A 19,424-nucleotide genomic window follows, 5' to 3' on the forward strand; every position below is an offset into this window, starting at 1 on the left:
TAGCAATTCCTATGGTGACAGTGTCAGGGACTCCTCCCCTTGATGTTGTTCCACCTACATCTGAGCCATTGGAAAGTGATCGCACAACTACACAGGCCTCTCAACCTCCAATAAAAAGACGAAGACTTGACCCTAGACAGGGAATTCCTGATTCGGGTGTATTTCAAAGCTTTACAACTCCACCAACAACTACTCCTGCCATTGTTTCATCTGAACCCGTCAGTGAAGGTCCTAGCACCTTCTATGAAGCTGGTGGCTCTTCCTTCCCCACAGGTTTCTCTCCTCCCAGGCCAGACCATGATGCTGCTTCTGTGAAGCTAGCCAGGTTTTTGGCCGAAGAACAATTCATAACGCCTCCTTCACGTGGCAAAGGAATTTCTATTGGGGGTGGCAGCTCAGGAGAAGAGAATCCTTCAATACTTGGACTTCAGAAGGAGATCGATGCACTGAATCAGAAAAATATTGATTTAGATCAGAAAAATATTGAGCTGGATATCAAGGTTGCAGACCTTCAGACTGAAAATGCAAAGCTCAATATTCAAGTTGCCGAACTTATTGAAGATAAAGCTCAGAAGACGAAGCAGATTACTGATCTTCAGACGCATTTTGGCTTATTGACCGCCAGCTACTACGATCTAAAGAAGAAGCTGGAAGAAGATTTTGGCGACAAATTCAAGTCATCTGTCGATGAGCCAAAGATCTATCTTCCTAATCAAGATGATCCCATAGTTCCGCCACCTACAAGAACAACCACCGTTGTTGATCGTTTTGACAAGGAACCGGCGCAGGCTCCGAATGTAGTGGCATTGAAACGTGCTAAATTGGCCAAGTCAGCTGAAAAGGGTCAATTTCTATTCAAAATGAGCTCAGATCAAAATGCTCCCTGGGATCAATCAAAGATCACCTTTACGGATCTGGGAGAAAATCGTTTCAGACACGTTTATGGTGATAGGTCAGGAATCATTTCGTGGGGATTCCATGACACTATGAACATGTGGATCGTGAGAAGAAAGAGTGGCAATATTGAACTGTATAAAGATGCTCACGATTTTCACTCTTTGACTAGGATTGATCTTACGGAGTTGTCTAATGCTCCTTTCTCAAATCCATCAAATAACCCCAAGGCGACTCAGTTCAAGACATTTTTTGAAGATCAAGTGGCTAAGGGCTTTCCCTCAATGAAGACTGCAGAGTCTATCATCAAGATTTACCCTAGCATCATTGATCCCAAAACAAATCAGCCACTTCGGTCAGTGATGTGGCCCGCTACTGCTCAAGTAAAGCAGATTCCCGTCCTTCAAAATCATCCAGATGGATCTCTCAAATCCATGGAATACTGGGTGTTTGATGAAACTACAGCTTCTGCTGTCATCAAGCTTAAAGAGGATTGTATCCTCTTGTATGACAAGAGGGATCTGCTTCAGTTTGGTAGGTGGGATATACATCAGCTCTCTATTCATCAGATCAAGGTGGCTGAAGACCTTTTTGAGTCCGCTGCTAAGGAGTACACTTCGATGGTTGCTGAGATTATTCAGAAGGAGATGTGGAATGGAGCTATGGGAAAATCTGATGTGCTGGTAATTGACAAAGACTGAGTCCAAGCTAGCACCAAACCAAGGGGGAGAAGGGTCCAGTTAATGGTTTGGTCTAGGCTTTCATTGTAATAGTTCATTATGAGTCTTTAGTGTGTTTTTGGTGTTGTTTAGCTATTTAAGGCCCAAGAGTGAGTTTACGGCCGTAAACCTGTTTATGGCCGTAAACCCAGTTTGTGGCCCAATTCAAGTATATATAGAGGAGTTGTAGGTATTTGTCCGGTTGTTGATGCCATAGTGTTCACGGTTCATTCTGTCGAGTTGTACCAGACGTTTTATGCAATAAACGTGTGCAAGCTTGATTTCTTTTCTTCTTCTACTTCTATTGTGATTTCTATTGATTGTTTATTGCTTGGTCATTGGTAAAGATCCGTTTCAGGACCTTACAGAGCTTCCGGATAATCACACACGACCGGTATATTATGCACCTCTTTCTTTTCCTTCTTAGCATCGATTACGAATGCCAAGTATGATGCACATCCCTTGGACAAACATTTTCTGGCTTTCATCAGGGAGATGATTCCAGAATTTACTCGGCGTTTGTCCCCGTACACCATAAATGACTCTTTTCCGGGTGGGTTTACCCTTACTATCTTCTTTCGGCATTGAATCTGAGCATCGTTGGCGCTAAGCCAATCCATACCCAAAACGATATCGAAATCGTTCAACTCTATGGGTAATAGCTCTTCGTGGAATTTGTTTCCGTTTAGGTCGATGACGATGTTCCTAATACGGTTACTAACAGGTACGAACTTGCCACTGGCAACTTCCACAATTAGGGCATTATCAAGTTTTGCTACAGGCAATGCTAATTTCCCACCAAATTTATGCGACACAAAGGAGTAGTTGGCTCCGGAATCAAATAGTATATTGGCAGGCAAACCATTTACAAGAAAGGTACCTGAAGCGACGTCTGCTGCCTCCTTCGCAGCCTCGAGCGACATCTGGAAGGCTCTCGCCTTCGGCTTCGGTGGAATGTTGGGCCTTGCCGCGTCTTTCTTCTTCGGGCAATCCTTAGCAATATGCCCTTCTTCACGGCACTCGCAGCACACCCTCTTGTTGATGGTGCACTCATTGGCATAGTGCCCCGTTTTCCCACACTTGTAGCAGGTCACTTCCTCGCTACATTTTCCCGAGTGCTTCTTCTTGCACTTCTCGCACCATTTTGCTTCGTTCCCTCCTCCTCCAAACTTCTTGGAACTGAACTTACTCTTCTTATTGTTGGGTTTAGCAGACCCTTCAAATTTTCTCTTCTCGCCAACCTCAACCTTGCTGGCAGCCCTTCCTTTAATCATATCCTCCACAGATTTGGCAGCCCAGATAGCTACCTCTAGGGTATGTGCCTGATGTACTGCCACCGCATACTCCCATGGGAGTCCCTTGGCGTACTTGTCGATTTTTGTTAGCTCATCCAGGACAAGACGCAAGGCAAACTCCATTTTCTCTGTGAAGTTGTTTGTGTATTCATCGATTGACATGCTTCCCTTCTTCAGGGTCAGAAACTAGTTCTCTAGCTCGAGCAAGTTTTGGGCTGAGCAGTACTTTCGTTTGAATTTCACCAAAAACTCGGCCCATGTCAGTTGCAGGGGCTCCTTGGGGCTCAAGGTCTTCCCCAGGGTGTTCCACCAGCGTACTGCTCCTCCTCGGAACTGGCGTACTGCAAAAGTGGTTTCCAGCTTGCCTCTGCAACCGCATGTCATAAAAGCTAACTCCATTTCTGAGATCCAATCCATGACTCCGATCGGATCTTCCTTTCCAGTGAAAGTCGATGGCTTGCAAGTCAGAAAATCTTTGTACTTGCATCCGTTTCTCTCGACTCCATCATCTTGACCGTTTCTTCTATTTACTGGCGGATCAGCTTGGCCCACTGACCTACTGTAGTTTCCTTCCTCCGATTGTTCGGGAATCGGCTCTTGTTGCACAATGGGCACGGTGGCTTCGTCCCTATTCTCTTGTATCATTTGCCTCATTTCTTCCCTTTGTTCAGCTAACATAGCCCGCATCATGGCTTGTACTCCAGCCATGGTGATTGGCTCAGGTGACTACGACTGGTATTTGCTGTATCACTGGGGGTTGATCTTGGTTCCCATTTGCATTCACGTTTCTGCTACGGGTCCTTTCCATCTTGATCTATACACCGAATAAGGTGAATTTAGATCTTTATTTAGGACTGGCGTTCAAATCATCCTTATTGCTCCGAAACGTTTACATGTTAGTTCTAATATCGTAGTCGTACGTTTAGAATCCTAAACACATAAGGTTTCCAGATCCGGTCGGCAACAGACCATAGATCCGAACAAATAACAGCATATCAGGCACAAAGCATTTAGCACATAAAAGCATTTTAGGCACAATTCCTAAAATAAGCTAGTGCTCATACCTCACAATCATCGCTTAGCATTCTAAGTTTAAGTCTAGAAATCCTACAAATTCCTAGTTCGCTTAAACTAATGCTCTGATACCAACTGTGACATCCCCAATTTCACGGCCAGAAAAGACCGATTTTGTTTATGCTTGTTTGAAAATCAGAGTAACATTTTAAATAAAAGTGTTGCGGAATTTGTCCCAAAACAAAATATGATAAAGATTTATCAAAAGCATTTCCGAAGAAATGTATTTCATTAAAAGACTCGGGATGTCATGTTCGATACAGATCAAAAGCATAAACAGTACAATATAAGCCTTACTACATTATTTCGTATTTACAAGCCTATAATCCCTTATCTCTCATCCAAACATCTATGCTCATGCGCCACTACTTGTAATACAAGAAACTGAGTGGGTTAGGCTTGGGATCCTGGTGAGCACATAGGGTTTTCAACCCACAATAAATAAGTTTATTAACTTTATCAAACCAAACAAACCCGATTACCCGTTCCCGTTATCCTCACTTTACGTCCCTAAAACATCTAACTCAAGGGACCTAGTCTAAGGACTCTCATCGGGGTGACAACACATGCTTCGGGGATTCCTCAGCAATTCATGTCAAATAAGGGAACCATGTGGGGGATGGAGTACTGCTGGTAAACACACAGTTCAAATAAACACCTACAGGTTGCGAGCCTGCTAGCGTTCCACTGGACTGTCTAGAATAGTCCGTGGTCGTCATCTATACTCCGCTAGATGATTGGATCATCAATAACATCTATAACGACGCCTCTCATTATTTTATTTTGTCACACAGCAACTATTACATCTACCCATGTTTTACCCAACACATTTTGTAGATATAAAATACATATACAGTTTAAATCATTTAAAACATGTATAAAATCGTTCATCCAGCATAGATAGCAAGTATACAGATAATATGCACACACAGCACGTAATTTATATAAAATACTTCATATCTATGTGTAAGCTGAAAGTAACTATGCACTCACCTGAAAGGTGGTGACTCTACACTTGAACAGCGCTTCGTTAACTCAAAATAAGTTTTCCCTTGACAAAACCTAGTATCAATACCACTAGGGTTTAGTCTAACGTTAACCGCGACTAATTAATAGTCTAGCTATTATTATTATTATATAAGCGTTAAAAAACACTCTATATAACTCATAATAATAGCTCAAATAATTATTTTAAGGACCTAATAACATTACTATAATTAAATAAAAGCTATATTAAAAATAGCGTAGGCGTAGCTCACTTACAGCGGGTTTTGTTAAAAATCGGGCTTCGCTTGGAGCAGCGTTTCTAAACCGAAAGACCCTTTTTCTCGGGACTCCGGGAGCCTCGGGGCTTCCTTCGGGTGCTAGGGGGTTCCCTAGGGTTTAGGGGGGTTTGGGGCTTTAGAGAGAGAAAGTAGTAAGAGAAGGAGTGGTGAATTTGTGAAGAGAAGAGGCTGCCTTCGGCCTTTATTTATAGCCCCAGCCTCGGACGTACGTTAGGCGTACTCCTTGGCTACGCTGGGCGTTCTTCGGATAAGAGCTCCATGTGGCGACGTCTCGGTGGTGCAACGTGGCCGAAGCTGGACCGAGAAGACCAGCTGTACGCGGGGCGTAACCTACTTCGGACGCGGGGCGTAGCGAGGGGTGGCGTATCACTCATCCGAAGCGAGCCTTGATCATCATCGGACGGCCCAGATGTTGCCACGTCGTCAATCCCGCATCAGGCTTCGCAAATCCGATTCCAAACTTTAAAAATTCGTAACTTTCACATATGAGCTCCGTTTTCGACGTTCTTTATATCGACGCGTAGGCGGGAACGTACTCTACAACTTTCGTTTAGACTCCGTACGTTAATTTTGACTTTATTTTAAAAGTTATATTTTTAACAGGCCGGGACAGGATTGGTCCGTTAAAATTCATAACTTCTTCATCCGATGTCCGTTTTCGTTTGTCTTTTTATCGTTACGCTATTATTAACGAGATCTTCGATTCTCGTTTAGGTTGTGTCGGCTAAAAACCGCTCGATCTAATATTCGAACTTCGGGCTGTACACTGCTAAGCCGAAACTTCGAAAAATCATAACTTCCTCATACGAAGTCAGATTTGGGCGTTCTTTTTATGGACGCTCTCGGTTTAACGTATTCTACGACTTTCATTTAGATCGCTAAGGCTAAAACTCGCTCTATCGTAAATTTACTATTTACGCTTCCCGGTATCGTGTCGGTTCCGTCGCGAAACTTCGACGTGTCATAACTTCTTCGTTATAACTCGGATTTCGGCGTTCTTTATATCTCCGGAATCCTTGTTTCGACCACTACAACTTTATGTAAAGATATCGGGCTTATCTCACACTTTAATTTTGACGCTTATTTTTATTCTTTGTTTATTACACATTTATAAATAAGTAATAAGCATATAAATACACATAATTCACATAGTACTCAAATAATTCCTTTTTATTACTTCAAAAAGAGTTACAATAGTTGACCTAGACTATTACATCGTCTAAAAATGTTTAGCCCCGAAACCCGGGCGTTACATGATATAACATGAATCGAGTTCTGATTTTCATCACAATTCTTTGTCTCATATTTGAAGCTGTAATAGATTTCAAAAATCTAGATGTGTTTTTAATCTGAAAATCAAAATATGAGTGTGATGTGTATTCTAGATCTGAAAATCGAAACCTTGTTTGTGTGTGTTACAACTTATCGGAAAAAAAACATTGTTGGCCGGAAAAGATGACTGGAGCCTTGCCGGAGAAATTGACTAGAGCGTCGCCGGAACTGTCAAATATGTTGGAAACTGGTTAAACCTCTGATAACAGGTCATAAGGATGTTTTTTGAACAGTCTAACAAGTTTAATGGAAAAATGAAAAAAAAAAAAAACTCAATGATTAAATGTATGCAAATTAAAAAAATATATATGTTACACTTTAAAATCGTTATCCCTTATATTTATAGTTCAATTCATTATGCATTATGTTGAGCACCCTTAAAATTCTTTGACTTTAGTTTATGCACTATTATATACGTTTCGATTCACGTAAAAATAGGTGTAATTAGTATTTATGTTTTAATTTTATTTAATTCCATTTGTTTTGGAAGATTTGAATATTTTACTTTATTATTTTTTAACATGTCTATAAAATATATTTTATTAATTTTAGGGTTACTTTTAATTTTAATTATATGAATCGCCCCATTATTTCATAAGATAATTTTTTTCTCTTCAAAATCTTGACTTTTAATGTTACCATCTAATCTATTAAAAAGGTAAATAGCACAAAATATATTAAGTTTATCTTAAAATTTTAATTTGACACTGTGTTTTTTTTTGTCTCAAATTTGACAACTGTGTTTTTCAATTTTTTACAATTCTGACCACTTGACTGGTCAACCCGGTTACCTGCTGACGTGGCATGATGACGTGTCAGTTTTTGATGACGTGGCATGCTGACGTGTTAAAATTGAATTTTTTTTCCCACAAAAGACACTAAATTTTAACTTTTTTCGATTTTGACACTAAGTTTATTTTTTTCTTTCAATTTTGACACTCTGTTTTTTTGTTTCAAATCGAACATCATTTTTTCCAATTTTGTTCAATGTGGATCATTTTCCATTTGAAACCGTATAAATATTTTTTAATACATTTTAAACCGTATAAATACATTTTTCATTTAAAAACCATATTTTTGTATAAATACAATGTTTTTTTACATTCAAACCATAATTTTATGTATAAATATGTATTAGTTATATAAAAACCGTATTTTATATTAAGTACGCAACTTTAAAATAAGTTTGGAGGTTTGGAGACGTATAGTCGATCAAGGCCCAGATGTCAGGTTTGCAACCTATGAAATTTTTACATTTTATTTGAAACTTATGGTTAGTTTGGTTCTCATGATATAACTAATGCATATTTATGCATAACATTATGCTTTGAATGTAAAAAAATAAAATGTATTTATACGATTTAAAATGTAATAAAAATATATATTTATATTTTATACGGTTTCAAATGGAAAATGGTCAACATTGAACAGAATTGAAAAAAATGATGTTCGATTTGGAACAAAAAAATTGAGTATCAAAATTAAAAAAAAAAATTAAACTTAGTGTCAAAATCGAAAAAAGTGAAAACTTAATGTCTTTTGTGGGAAAAAAATCAATTTTGACACATCAGCATGCCACGTCATCAAAATTGACATGTCATCATGTCACGTCAGCAAGTAACGGGGTTGACCGGTCAAGTGGTCAGAATTGTAAAAAATTGAAAAACACAGTGTCAAATTAGAATTTTAGTATAAACTTAGTGTTTTTTTTCTATTTACCTTATTAAAAACTCAAATAAGGTATTAGCTATGAGAAGTGAAAAACCGTTAAATTTCAAACGAGAAACTAGGGACAATAGTCCTGAATAATAATTAATAACTACCTCAAAAACTACCTTTAATGAATACTTAAAAACTAGGGACAATCATATTGAATAATAATCTACTCCTTAATTACTATATAAATCCCTCTTATTCTAAAATCATGGCCCCTAAATTGAAACCGAGGATTAAACCCGGATCACTCCCCCTTTGGGGTGATTTCCCAAGCCTTTGCACCACTAGGCCACGAAGGTGGTGGTTTAATTTTACACATTTTAAAAGTTTGCAATTAGTTTTCCAAATTTTCTCGCGAATATAAGTTACATGTTCTAGCTATCAGCAACAAACTCTGATCTATTGTTAGAAATCGGAGTCTGAAACCTGAGGTTTCGCAATCAATGAATTTAGATATCTTACATGTCGTATATGGTCACTTTTCGTATTGATGTCTGGGTTGCTAAGAAATTCATCTTGGGATCAAATTTGTCTTATATACAAGTTTGTATTTCGTACATTTAATTTGTACTAAATAGAGTCCAACGGGTCATGCATTTTAATGTCATATCTCCTAGATCTACAAATATTGTTTTCAAAAGAATTGGTTTTGCCATCCAGAAAAGGTTAGCGGCGCAGCTTGTTGCCCGTTTGCCTTCAATCGATATGTATTAAACTATTATAATTAAGTCTAAATTTTTATGGATTAAAAAATTTATAGCAAAAAAAAAAAAAAAGTATTAGATCATAGTTTAAAATCTCCATTTGGCACTCTTATTAATTCCAATTACACAAAATAACCACTATAACTAAAATCACCGTCACCTATTTTTTATTTTTGGCAAACATACTCATATTTTACTTTCTTTTCATTTGTATAGAATAGTATTTTCAAAATTTTCTTCTCGTGGCATTATAATTGAGAAAGTATACACCATTTTTTTTTCTTATCAATATATAATATTTTAGAACTAAACTTAATTATTAGAAACTATTTATAGTTCTTAGATAACATTGATATAATTAAGTATATTTTTAGGGCTAGCGGCGCAGCTTGTTGTCCGTTTGTCTTCCATCGATATGTATTAAACTATCTTTATTAACTCTATTAATTATAATATAATAAACAAATCAATAAAAACAAAAATTATTGTATTTAAACTAAAACAACGTATTTAAGTTTATATAAGAATAATAATAATATTTTTTTTTGTAACATTTAAAATAAAAGATATGGAGTATCTAAAATTATGGACTACTCAGAATTTATGAATTTTGAGAGTGGAAACCGGAAAAGGAGTAGCCAATGTTGAAGTATTATTTGGGAGGAAAATGACAAAAAAGCCCATCCCTTCAACACCAAAGTGGTCCTATTCCATTAATACAATTGATACCCAATTCTTATCCTTCACTACCCCTCTCACTTTTCCTCTGCTTATTCCACACACCCTCTTCTCTCTTTCCCTTCTCTTCACCTCTCCAAAAACCATCAACCAACAACTCTCAGGTACAACAATTAAAGCAACAGGTACAACCATGTCATCATCAAAAGCATGGAGCAAAGAAGAAGATAAGGCATTCGAGAATGCCATTGCCAACCACTGGACTCACGATTCCAAAGAACAATGGGATACAATTGCTACACTTATCCCCACCAAAACCATTCCAGAGTTGAAACAACACTATCGATTACTCGTCGAAGATGTTGATGACATTGAAGCTGGAGTGATTCCGATTCCGAAGTACCTCGGAGAGGAATCCTCTTCCTCTTCCACCAAAGAAAACAACCACCACGGGTCGACTTCCAATCGCCGGTCCTCTTGCAATTACACCAACGGGTTTTCCGGGTTCGGTCATGATTCCAATTCCGCCGGACAAAGCAGCGGAAAAGCGAATTCCAGGGCAGAACAAGAACGTCGGAAAGGAATTCCATGGACCGAAGAAGAGCATAGGTATGTCGCCACCATAACTGTCCACCTTTCTGTTATTCAATTACAATGAAGGAATCGTTTCCATTTTCAGTATCGATGAAGGATTCATTAATTCTTTATTACTTAAAAGTACGTTTCCTGATTACGAAATCATTACAGAATTTATGTATATAGACAGTACCACTTGTGGTTGATTGATTGACCATTGGAAAACGCAATTGTCAGAAAAAACCAATTATTGTTGCAATATCCTTGTACAACTCATGTTGCATAATGTACAATAAACCACAGCTTAGCCCTAGAACGTATCACAGTTGTTCCACTACAATATACTAGCACGAATAGTCGAAGTCAGACTCTCAGTTGGTTCGAATACAATATACTAGCAAGAATAATCGAGTTAGATGCTTTACATTATTATGACAACACCAATAACAGTCTATTATGTCGAGTCAGACAGTCTGTTGTATATCTGTTTTACATCTCATATTGTTATTATGACAACACCGATAACAGTCTATTATGTTGTATACATGATTTACATCTTATATTTGGGATTGGTACAAGTTCTAATGCATATGGTACAAATGTAGGTTATTTTTATTGGGATTGGACAAATTTGGGAAAGGAGATTGGAGAAGTATTTCAAGAAACTATGTGATATCAAGAACACCAACACAAGTAGCAAGTCATGCACAAAAATACTTCATAAGATTAAACTCCATGAATAGAGACAGAAGGCGAACGAGTATTCACGACATCACAAGTGTCAACAATGGTGACGTGTCATCATCGCATCAAATCCCAATCACGGGAAGCACCAACCCGTCTAGCGGCCCAACCGTCGGTGCACCCATGAAACACAGACCGCACCACCCAGTGCCGCCAGGGATGGGGATGTATGGGGCACCGATGGGCCACCCTGTCGCTGCCGCTCCCGGCCATATGCCGTCGGCAGTTGGAACTCCGGTGATGATGCCGCACAGCCACCACCACCATCCGCCGTATGTTATGCCGGTTGCGTACCCCATGGCTCCACCTCCGGCTATGCATCAATAGGATTGAAATCCGGCGAGTTTTTTTATTTTTTTCTTTTTTCTTTTTTTTTTTTTTTTGAATTTGATGGAATAACTCTTCCTAGTCATAGTGCTAGAATTTGACAAAAAAGTAGGACCACAGCAACTTTTTTCAATGATGAATTTCTCTGTTGGTTTAAAGAATTTTCACCAACTGTTTGTACATTTTTTTTTCTCTTGAAGAATAATGATGAGTTGTACGTCATGTAATGAAAGGTGTACCTCATGCTATGATGGTTGTACGTTGGGAGGGGGACAGGGGAGATATAGAAAAGCAATCTAATGGTGGTGTTTCTCTTCCAACTTTCTGAGGTCCAAAATGTGACACAGAGATGAAGTTAAGCTGTCAAACATCATTGTCTGTTGATGTCAAAAAGATAACAAAAAACATCATGATAATATCTTTTTAAAACTAAAAACTTTAGTCATAATTCCCCTCACAAAAAAACTATTTAGCCAGAAATTAAGGTAGTACAAAATGAGGGTGACTAATGGAAATTTTATAACCATAATATTTTTTTACGCCTTTTTGAGTTAAATCGAAGTTGTTGCTCTGTGAGGATGTGATGTAAAAACTTCTTTCGTCCCATTTTCCACCATACAGGCACCACAAATCGGCTTCTTTTCCTTTTTTCTACAACATGAAAATTAGAAAACCAATTGTCAAGAAATAGCAACCTACTTTCATTAAATTGTTTATTAAAAAATAAATTGTCAAGAAATATAAATTGAAAGCAGGATGAAATAAACAATGAAATGAAAACTAAGTGGCTAGAATTATATAGTATGAACATGGATTTTCAAGGGAAATACTAGAGAATTTAAAATTTTCAATTTATTGAGGTCGATATTTTAATTAGGAGCTTGAAAAGACGGACTTTGAAGTGGTCCTTTTCCTTTCCACATAACACCAAAAAGATACATCAACTCACTTTCAAGAATATCATGCTACGTTTTTTTATGTAAAAATCTTTTATTTCATATTGGTTGGTTATATAGATATTTTAATTATTTAATAGATAAGTAAAATAATGAACTCACTTATTTCTTGGAAAATATATGATCCCCATCGCGATTGCAATTCGGAAAATATGGGGCCCACATTTGGCCAAAAATTGCTCTGGATACTCAAAACTTCTAGAACAGTCTGCAGTCCAGATCTTGAAGGCACAACATTCTCCAACATGTTTTCAGGCTTTTCACCAAGCAATACCTAAAACAAAAAACAACTGTGTTGTGTTATTTATTCACTAAACCCTAAACCCTGAATGATTAATCATAGAATATAGATTAACCTTGATTACTGATGTAGCTGATGATGATATTGAGCGAAGATTGTAGCTGAAAAAAACATATATTATATATCATAAAATGAACTTTTACAAATATAATAATAATAATAATAAATTATTAAAAAAAATGTGGAAAACAGACCCGCCTTCGAGAATAACAAGCAATTTTCCATTAGATAAAGAAGACAGCATTTTGGTCATTTGTGCATAACCAGCAGGGGTAACCTGAAAGATATAAGCTCTCATGTTAGCAAGGGCATTTATGTCTTTTGCATACACACACAAGATATTAAGAAAATTGAAAGATGTATGAAAAGCTTGCTTACATCACAGCATCCAAGGGGGTCGCCTCTTGCAGCATCAAATCCAGCTGAAATGATTGTGATATCAGGGGCAAATGCGTCCGCTGAAATTAAGTGAGTTTTTAAAAGTAAGAACATGAAGATAAAAAGCAAACTAGGTGAAAAATAATAATAATAATAATAATAACCAATTGGAAGCACAATGTGTTGAAATGCAAAGATATAATCATTGTCCCCAACTCCTCCACGACTCCATGGAACATTTACACAGTACCCTTCTCCACCCATGGACCCCACCTGATAACATATGAGTAAAATGACCATTTTACCCTTCTTGATGTAAAAAATGAGAGAGAAAAAAATTAGGGTTATGTTTACCTCATGGGCAGCACCTGTACCAGGGTAGAATTTTCCACCTTCATGTCTATGTAAAGATATATACAACACCTATAATAATTAAAACCAGTATCATCAGTAATCTATGTTAAGATTGATGATGTTATTTATGAATTAAAATAAATTAATCAACTATATTGTTTTATAATTGTGTTGAGTTTCATTTTTTATAGGAGAATAATGAATGATTGTTAATTTTACATGGCTTCCTGCAATTTATTACCAGGAAATACTTATAGTGTTTTTTTTAAATATAACAAACACTTTGTGGTTAAGCAAAAAATAAATTACAGAATATGGAGTTAATCATATAATATCATTAACAGGTTGAAGAAAGTGGTATCAAATATTGCAAGAATAAAGAATTTACTGTTTTGTTCTGCTCAAATATTTCTTGAGTTCCATTTCCATGGTGTACATCCTGCAAATAAATAAGGTTAGATAAGATAATTACAAGTCATAGTTTTTTACTACAATTTAAATAAATAAATAAAATTACAAACATTATTACCCAATCAACAATCAAGACTTTTTTTGCTCCTGCAGCTTGTGCTGCTGATGCAGCAATGGCTGCATTGTTATGCAGACAGAATCCCATTGCTTGTCTCACTCCAGCATGATGACCTGGAGGACGCACCTGACCCATGACCCATGACCCACGACCCACGACCCATCAAACATAAAGATTAATGGAATAAATAGAGAGGTGAAGAATTATAGGTAGAAACTTCTTTTTACCAGTGCAAACCCGTTTTTAGCACGCCCTGAGTATATAGCTGATGCCAGGTCAGCACATAACCCTGCTGCCAGCTTGGCAGCAAGTGCTGAATCTTTGTTTGCGTATGTATCAGGAGTGAAATAACTGTTGGACAAACAATTGTTGCTAATAAATACAAGGATTAATCTCAAAAAAAGACTTTATATTTTGTGTTTTTTCCGGATTAAATCTCAAATTTATTTTTTTACCTTGTATTTTTTTCATTTTTTCTGATCTGGCACTTTTAGTCATTATTTGCCAAAAAAATTGTAAAATGTGAGGGGTTTTTTTGAGAAAAACTAAAAAAGTTGAGGGTTTGTTTGGAAGTATTTAGGAGGTTGAGGGCTTTTTCGGAAAAAAAAAAATACAAAGTCAGGGGCTTTTTCGGAAAAAACACAAAATATAAGGTCTTTTTTGAGATAAACCCTAAATATAATGGAGAAATACTAAAATGTTAAGAGGGTATATAAGTAATTGATATTTAATGTACCTAGCAACATGTTGGCTTGTGAGTTCAACAGATTCAATATTCTCATGAGAGTGGATCTGAAAACAATAGAATGGAATGGAATCAGTCATTACATTCCAGAATCATCTTTGGTTAGTGTGTAAGAATGGAATCAATTTTTTATTATATTAAGATACATTGTATAGTGTTAAGTTTTAACTCTACTTTATATGTTATTCAGTTCAAATTTATAAAAATTTAATTTGCAAAACTAAAAGATTAAACATAAAAGCTCAGTAGAATCCAAATAACTGTTTTCTAATAAAATCATAGATTAAGAAAAAAGAGTTGTCATTACAAATTACATAAATAAAAATGGGTTATATTGCAAATTTTCATTCCATTCCTTCAAAATGAGAATTTACAAAAGAGAAGGAATCACATTCCTTCAAGAATGGTGCATTCCATTCCATCAAACAAAACAAACAGCTTTTTTCATTCCAATGGAATGAGCCATTCCATTCCATTCCCTCCCTGATTCCCTCATACCAAACACTACCTTAAAGTTTAGGGTATATCACAATCAGCTTATTTTATAGCCAATACTGATGAAAGTGGAAAGTCAAGATTGCAAGTTGACTTTAAACTAATGAATGAAATGTTTACCATCTGAAGTTCTTCACGTGTAATTTCTCTTGCTGAAATCGGTTGACATCTTCCAGGAAATATACCTAAAATTTACAGAAATGACAATTTGCAGAATCAAAAAAAAAAATAATTAAAAAAAGAAAGACAAGGAATCCTAGTCACACACCTGCAGTTGCCAGGCTGGCAGCAATTGCTCGAAGACGATCTGGTCTTTCTGGATGAGGAAGAGACTTCCTTTCAACCTACAAATTATAAAAATCAAAGAATGATGAAATCAAAGTTATTTATTTATACAAGCATCAAGACTATTAAAATAATTTTTTTAAAAAATGAAAATTGAAATATCAGGAAGAATTCTTACTTCAGAGTGAAGCAACATTCTGTCATCAAACCCCACTGCTGTCGATTTATGTGGGGCCAAAGTTTTTGAGCAAGAAGCTACATTGATTGAAAAAAAAAAGATCAAGGAAATGAAAACAATTTAAATGAAAAAATCAATCTTTATAAACTTATGTGGGGCCAAAGTTGTTTTCTCTTTAGACCTTCTGATTTCCCATTTTGTTTCAGTGATGCATTCTGAATAGAATCTGCATCTTCTGAAGATGATGCAAGAAATCCATGCCTAAGGATCCCAGAATCTTTATGCTCTCCACACATCTGCATATAAAAAGTTTTGCAAATTATTCACAAGCAACCACTAGTTAAATATATAAAAAGGAAAATTATGGATGATGAAAGGAGTTGACATGACATGATCATATCTCATACATGGCAATAGAAAGCTCCATCACCGTTAACCATAGTGCAATTAACACAAAACCATTTAACAATTGTTAAATGTTTCTCTAAAGGCTCCCAGTCACTGTCATCTTCATCATCAAAATCACCTTCTTTATTATACATATCTTGAAGACTCATGTCTCCATTGAAGCCCTGTATGAGATTTTGATCATTTGGATCATGAATGTTAATCTCTGGCTCCCTATTTGATAAGTGGTTGATTGGTATAGTATTTGATATTGCTTTGTGGTCAGTATGACCACCTTCCAACACAATCATTCCTTCATTAAGAATGAAATCATCAGTAAAAATGTCCTCAGAAGAATGTAAAATATCAAATGTTTCATGTCATAAACATTCAACAACACATGGTATTATTCATAGTATCATACAATTTCATTATATGGTGATTTTTGAACTTATAGTTTATTACATGTAGATAAATATACATGTGTAAATAAAGATTGAAAATGCAAATGTTTGTAGTTAAATGCTTGTTAAATCGATTTCATAAAGTTACAATCCAACTGCATTAATGCAATCTGAATTGATCATTAGGTCAGACATAGTGGATGTTAATCTCCACTGTGTGTTACTTCATGTTAAAATATATAATATGAAAAGTCAACAAACTGTTTCCTGTTGCCGAAATTAAAGATAGATATATGCCAAGAAAAACAAATTTGAAACCCTACCAAAGGTGCCAATCTATTTAAGTGTGGGGTTACAACACCAAAATCTTCAAGGTTTTGAGAAGCTGGGAAGATTATGCATTCCTTTTGGCTTAAAATGTATATCCCCATGAAAAGACACGCATACACAAAGGCATAATGCTAATGAAAGGTGCATTAGTTAAACAAAAAGAGAAAACTCTTCTAATGGGAATGAGTATCAGCAAAGTCAACCCTACATCTTTACGCAAATGAAAGGTAAGACATCACCATTTGGCTATCACAAGAAACAAGAAAAGGCCATGTCCCTATTTTCTTTTAAACCCAAACAGTCCAAGAATTACGGCTATGAATCAAACATAAACACCAGATAAAATGTGTGCATACTGAAATCAGTCACAAACCTCAAAGTATAGGGTTTCAAACAACACATATCAAAACTTCGAAAATGTCAAATTGCCAAAGTCGTTCCCTAACATATTCGCAACTCGTTTCTTCTATGCATGTTTGCGTTCACTAGATAAACGTTCAAGATAGTCGAACACAGAAACTCAAACATTTCCCTCTCGTATATACATTTGAGTACTCGCGACAAGTAACGAGGATGAGAATTGAAAAATGGAATGACGTTTTTACTCGAAGAACTGACCTGATTGGAGTGAGTACAACGTCGAATCCGACTACGATTTCAACGACGTCAATTGATTTTTAACTGGTGTCTGATTTTGGGGGTATCAATCTTTTGGTATAGAATGAGGGAGAAGAGAGCCGGCATTTTATTGGCGGGATATTTGCGTAGATACCCTTCTATGTTTATGTATTTTCATATTTTTACCCGGTATTAGTAAGCTATTCAGAAATATCCTCGGTTCAAAATAAATTATTACCATATTTTCTTTAGGATTTAAATGTTTGTTTAGATGGTAATATTTTTCTATTTTGTACATTGGTTTTTCTTATGGTTGTTAAAATTAGGATCTTACAATTATAAGTTACAAACAAGAAATGATCATTATCATATTAGGATCACATTTCTTTGATTTTTAGTATATATAGTTGAGTCTTAAAATTCTGTCAATTCAACTTGAATCGATTATCGTATGTTGTAAGAAGTCTGATGGATCATTACCATTTCATTCATTTATCTCGAATTAGGTAGAGCATCATGACATTCATATTATTCCCTTTATTATATTATGCTTTCAGTTGTATATACTCACAATGATCTTGTTTCATTTTCTATTTAAGATGTTTTCTTCATAATTTTTGCAATTTGCAACATTATTGTTTGTGATTAAAAAGTTAAAGTTGATTCTATCATTAACAACAAGTTTAATGTGTATTATACAAACAAGACTTTGCAATCAATTTTACATACTAGTTCATTTTGATAAGATCTTATGATCTTACGATCATGATCATGTAAAATGTAAAACGATATTAAATACGATCATGATATTGACAACATTGATTTTTTCAGCTTGGCTATAATAATATGCAATGATTTTTTCTTTCTCACTTGAAAGACATATATTATACCAACTAAGTTATAACCCGTGGAAACCACGGTTGATATGATTAAAATTTATATATAGAAAAAAATAACTGCAAAAAAAAATCACAACGTATTGTCATGCAAAAAAAATCACAACTAAGTATTTACATGATTTTATTAAAAAACATATTTATTAAGTATTTATAGTCGTGGAGTAGAAAACCTATCGAACCATAAAATTATTTATTTATTGAAAATGCTAATTAATTAAATAACACTTTAAGTAATTTAGTTATTTTATAATGGTGATTTTTTTTAATTTCAAATTTTATAGATTGAAAAAATGTGCATGTTAATGTTAAGAAAAATTTTTGATTGGTTTTATAATTAAAAAAAATACATTTGTTCCTAGGCATAATAAAATTTAATTGAAAAAATGTATAGGTTAATTCATAATCAATTATTACCCACTGCGTACAGGGCGGAGCCAAAAAAATTTTTAGGGTGTTCCTTATAAAATATTTGAAATATATATATATATATATATATATATATATATATATATATATATATATATATATATAAGACCGGTCCGTTGATTTTGAAGGCCCTATGCGAAAAGTGAAAATGAAACCCCGAATACAATTCTTTTATATAGAATAAATTTAAAAAAGAAAAACTAAAAACTAAATTAAATTAGATAAAAATGGAATTATGCAAATTTATAAAATTTTAGGTGTGAAATATGTAAATTTTGAAAACTAAATTACTAAAATAATTTAACTTCTAAATATGAATGGCCAAAGTGTAACTTTAAAAATGAATTATTTGAAAATTAACACGCGATATGTAAGGAAACGGTATCGAACTCGTAATGTATGGGAAAGAGGTATAACTCCTTGCCAAGTGAACTACAAATGGTTTTTAAATATCTGGCACCAAAATATCTCTTATTTCTAAATGCAAATAATAATAATAATAATAATAATAATAATAATAATAATAATAATAATAATAATAATAATAATAATAAATATGAAAGTTTGAGGGTGGGCCTGGGCCTACCCTGGTCCTAAGGTGGCTCCGCCCATGCTTGCATATTACAATTTTACCCTTTAATGAGTCTAACCCTAAATGAGGTATGCGTATCTTGGACATAGGCATTTGTTCCTACGGCTGCAAAAAAAGTTGTTCGATTTCTAAATCACAAGGCCGAGGTATTACTTCCGATGAGACCTCTACCAATGGACATTGCTTAGGTAATTATCAAACA

The 19,424-nt window shown here is 35.3% G+C and overlaps 2 protein-coding genes across 2 annotated transcripts; one reads left to right on the forward strand and one right to left on the reverse strand.

The window, feature by feature from the left end:
- The first annotated feature begins 9,754 nt into the window (after nt 1–9,754).
- On the forward strand, nt 9,755–11,527 carry LOC145108314 (Duplicated homeodomain-like superfamily protein). The gene is made up of 2 exons (XM_079045333.1): nt 9,755–10,307; nt 10,880–11,527. The coding sequence occupies exons 1-2, from the start codon at nt 9,892–9,894 to the stop codon at nt 11,343–11,345; spliced, it is 882 nt and encodes a 293-aa protein (XP_078901459.1). The 5' UTR covers nt 9,755–9,891; the 3' UTR covers nt 11,346–11,527.
- Nucleotides 11,528–11,700: 173 nt separating this feature from the next.
- On the reverse strand, nt 11,701–17,442 carry LOC145108313 (histone deacetylase 15-like). Its single transcript, XM_079045332.1, has 17 exons — nt 17,306–17,442; nt 15,974–16,266; nt 15,748–15,862; nt 15,567–15,643; nt 15,372–15,447; nt 15,224–15,288; nt 14,600–14,655; nt 14,091–14,214; nt 13,864–13,989; nt 13,723–13,773; nt 13,335–13,403; nt 13,145–13,253; nt 12,981–13,060; nt 12,797–12,879; nt 12,658–12,703; nt 12,404–12,575; nt 11,701–11,996 (listed from the first exon to the last, which is right to left on the reverse strand). Exons 2-17 carry the CDS (start codon nt 16,262–16,264, stop codon nt 11,863–11,865), a joined length of 1,674 nt encoding a protein of 557 aa, XP_078901458.1. The 5' UTR covers nt 16,265–16,266; nt 17,306–17,442; the 3' UTR covers nt 11,701–11,862.
- Between the last annotated feature and the right edge of the window lie 1,982 nt (nt 17,443–19,424).

This window comes from Lactuca virosa, chromosome 4 (genome assembly GCF_052849685.1).
Source record: "Lactuca virosa cultivar CGN04683 chromosome 4, Lactuca_virosa_CGN04683_v6, whole genome shotgun sequence".
NCBI classification, from domain to species: domain Eukaryota; kingdom Viridiplantae; phylum Streptophyta; class Magnoliopsida; order Asterales; family Asteraceae; genus Lactuca; species Lactuca virosa.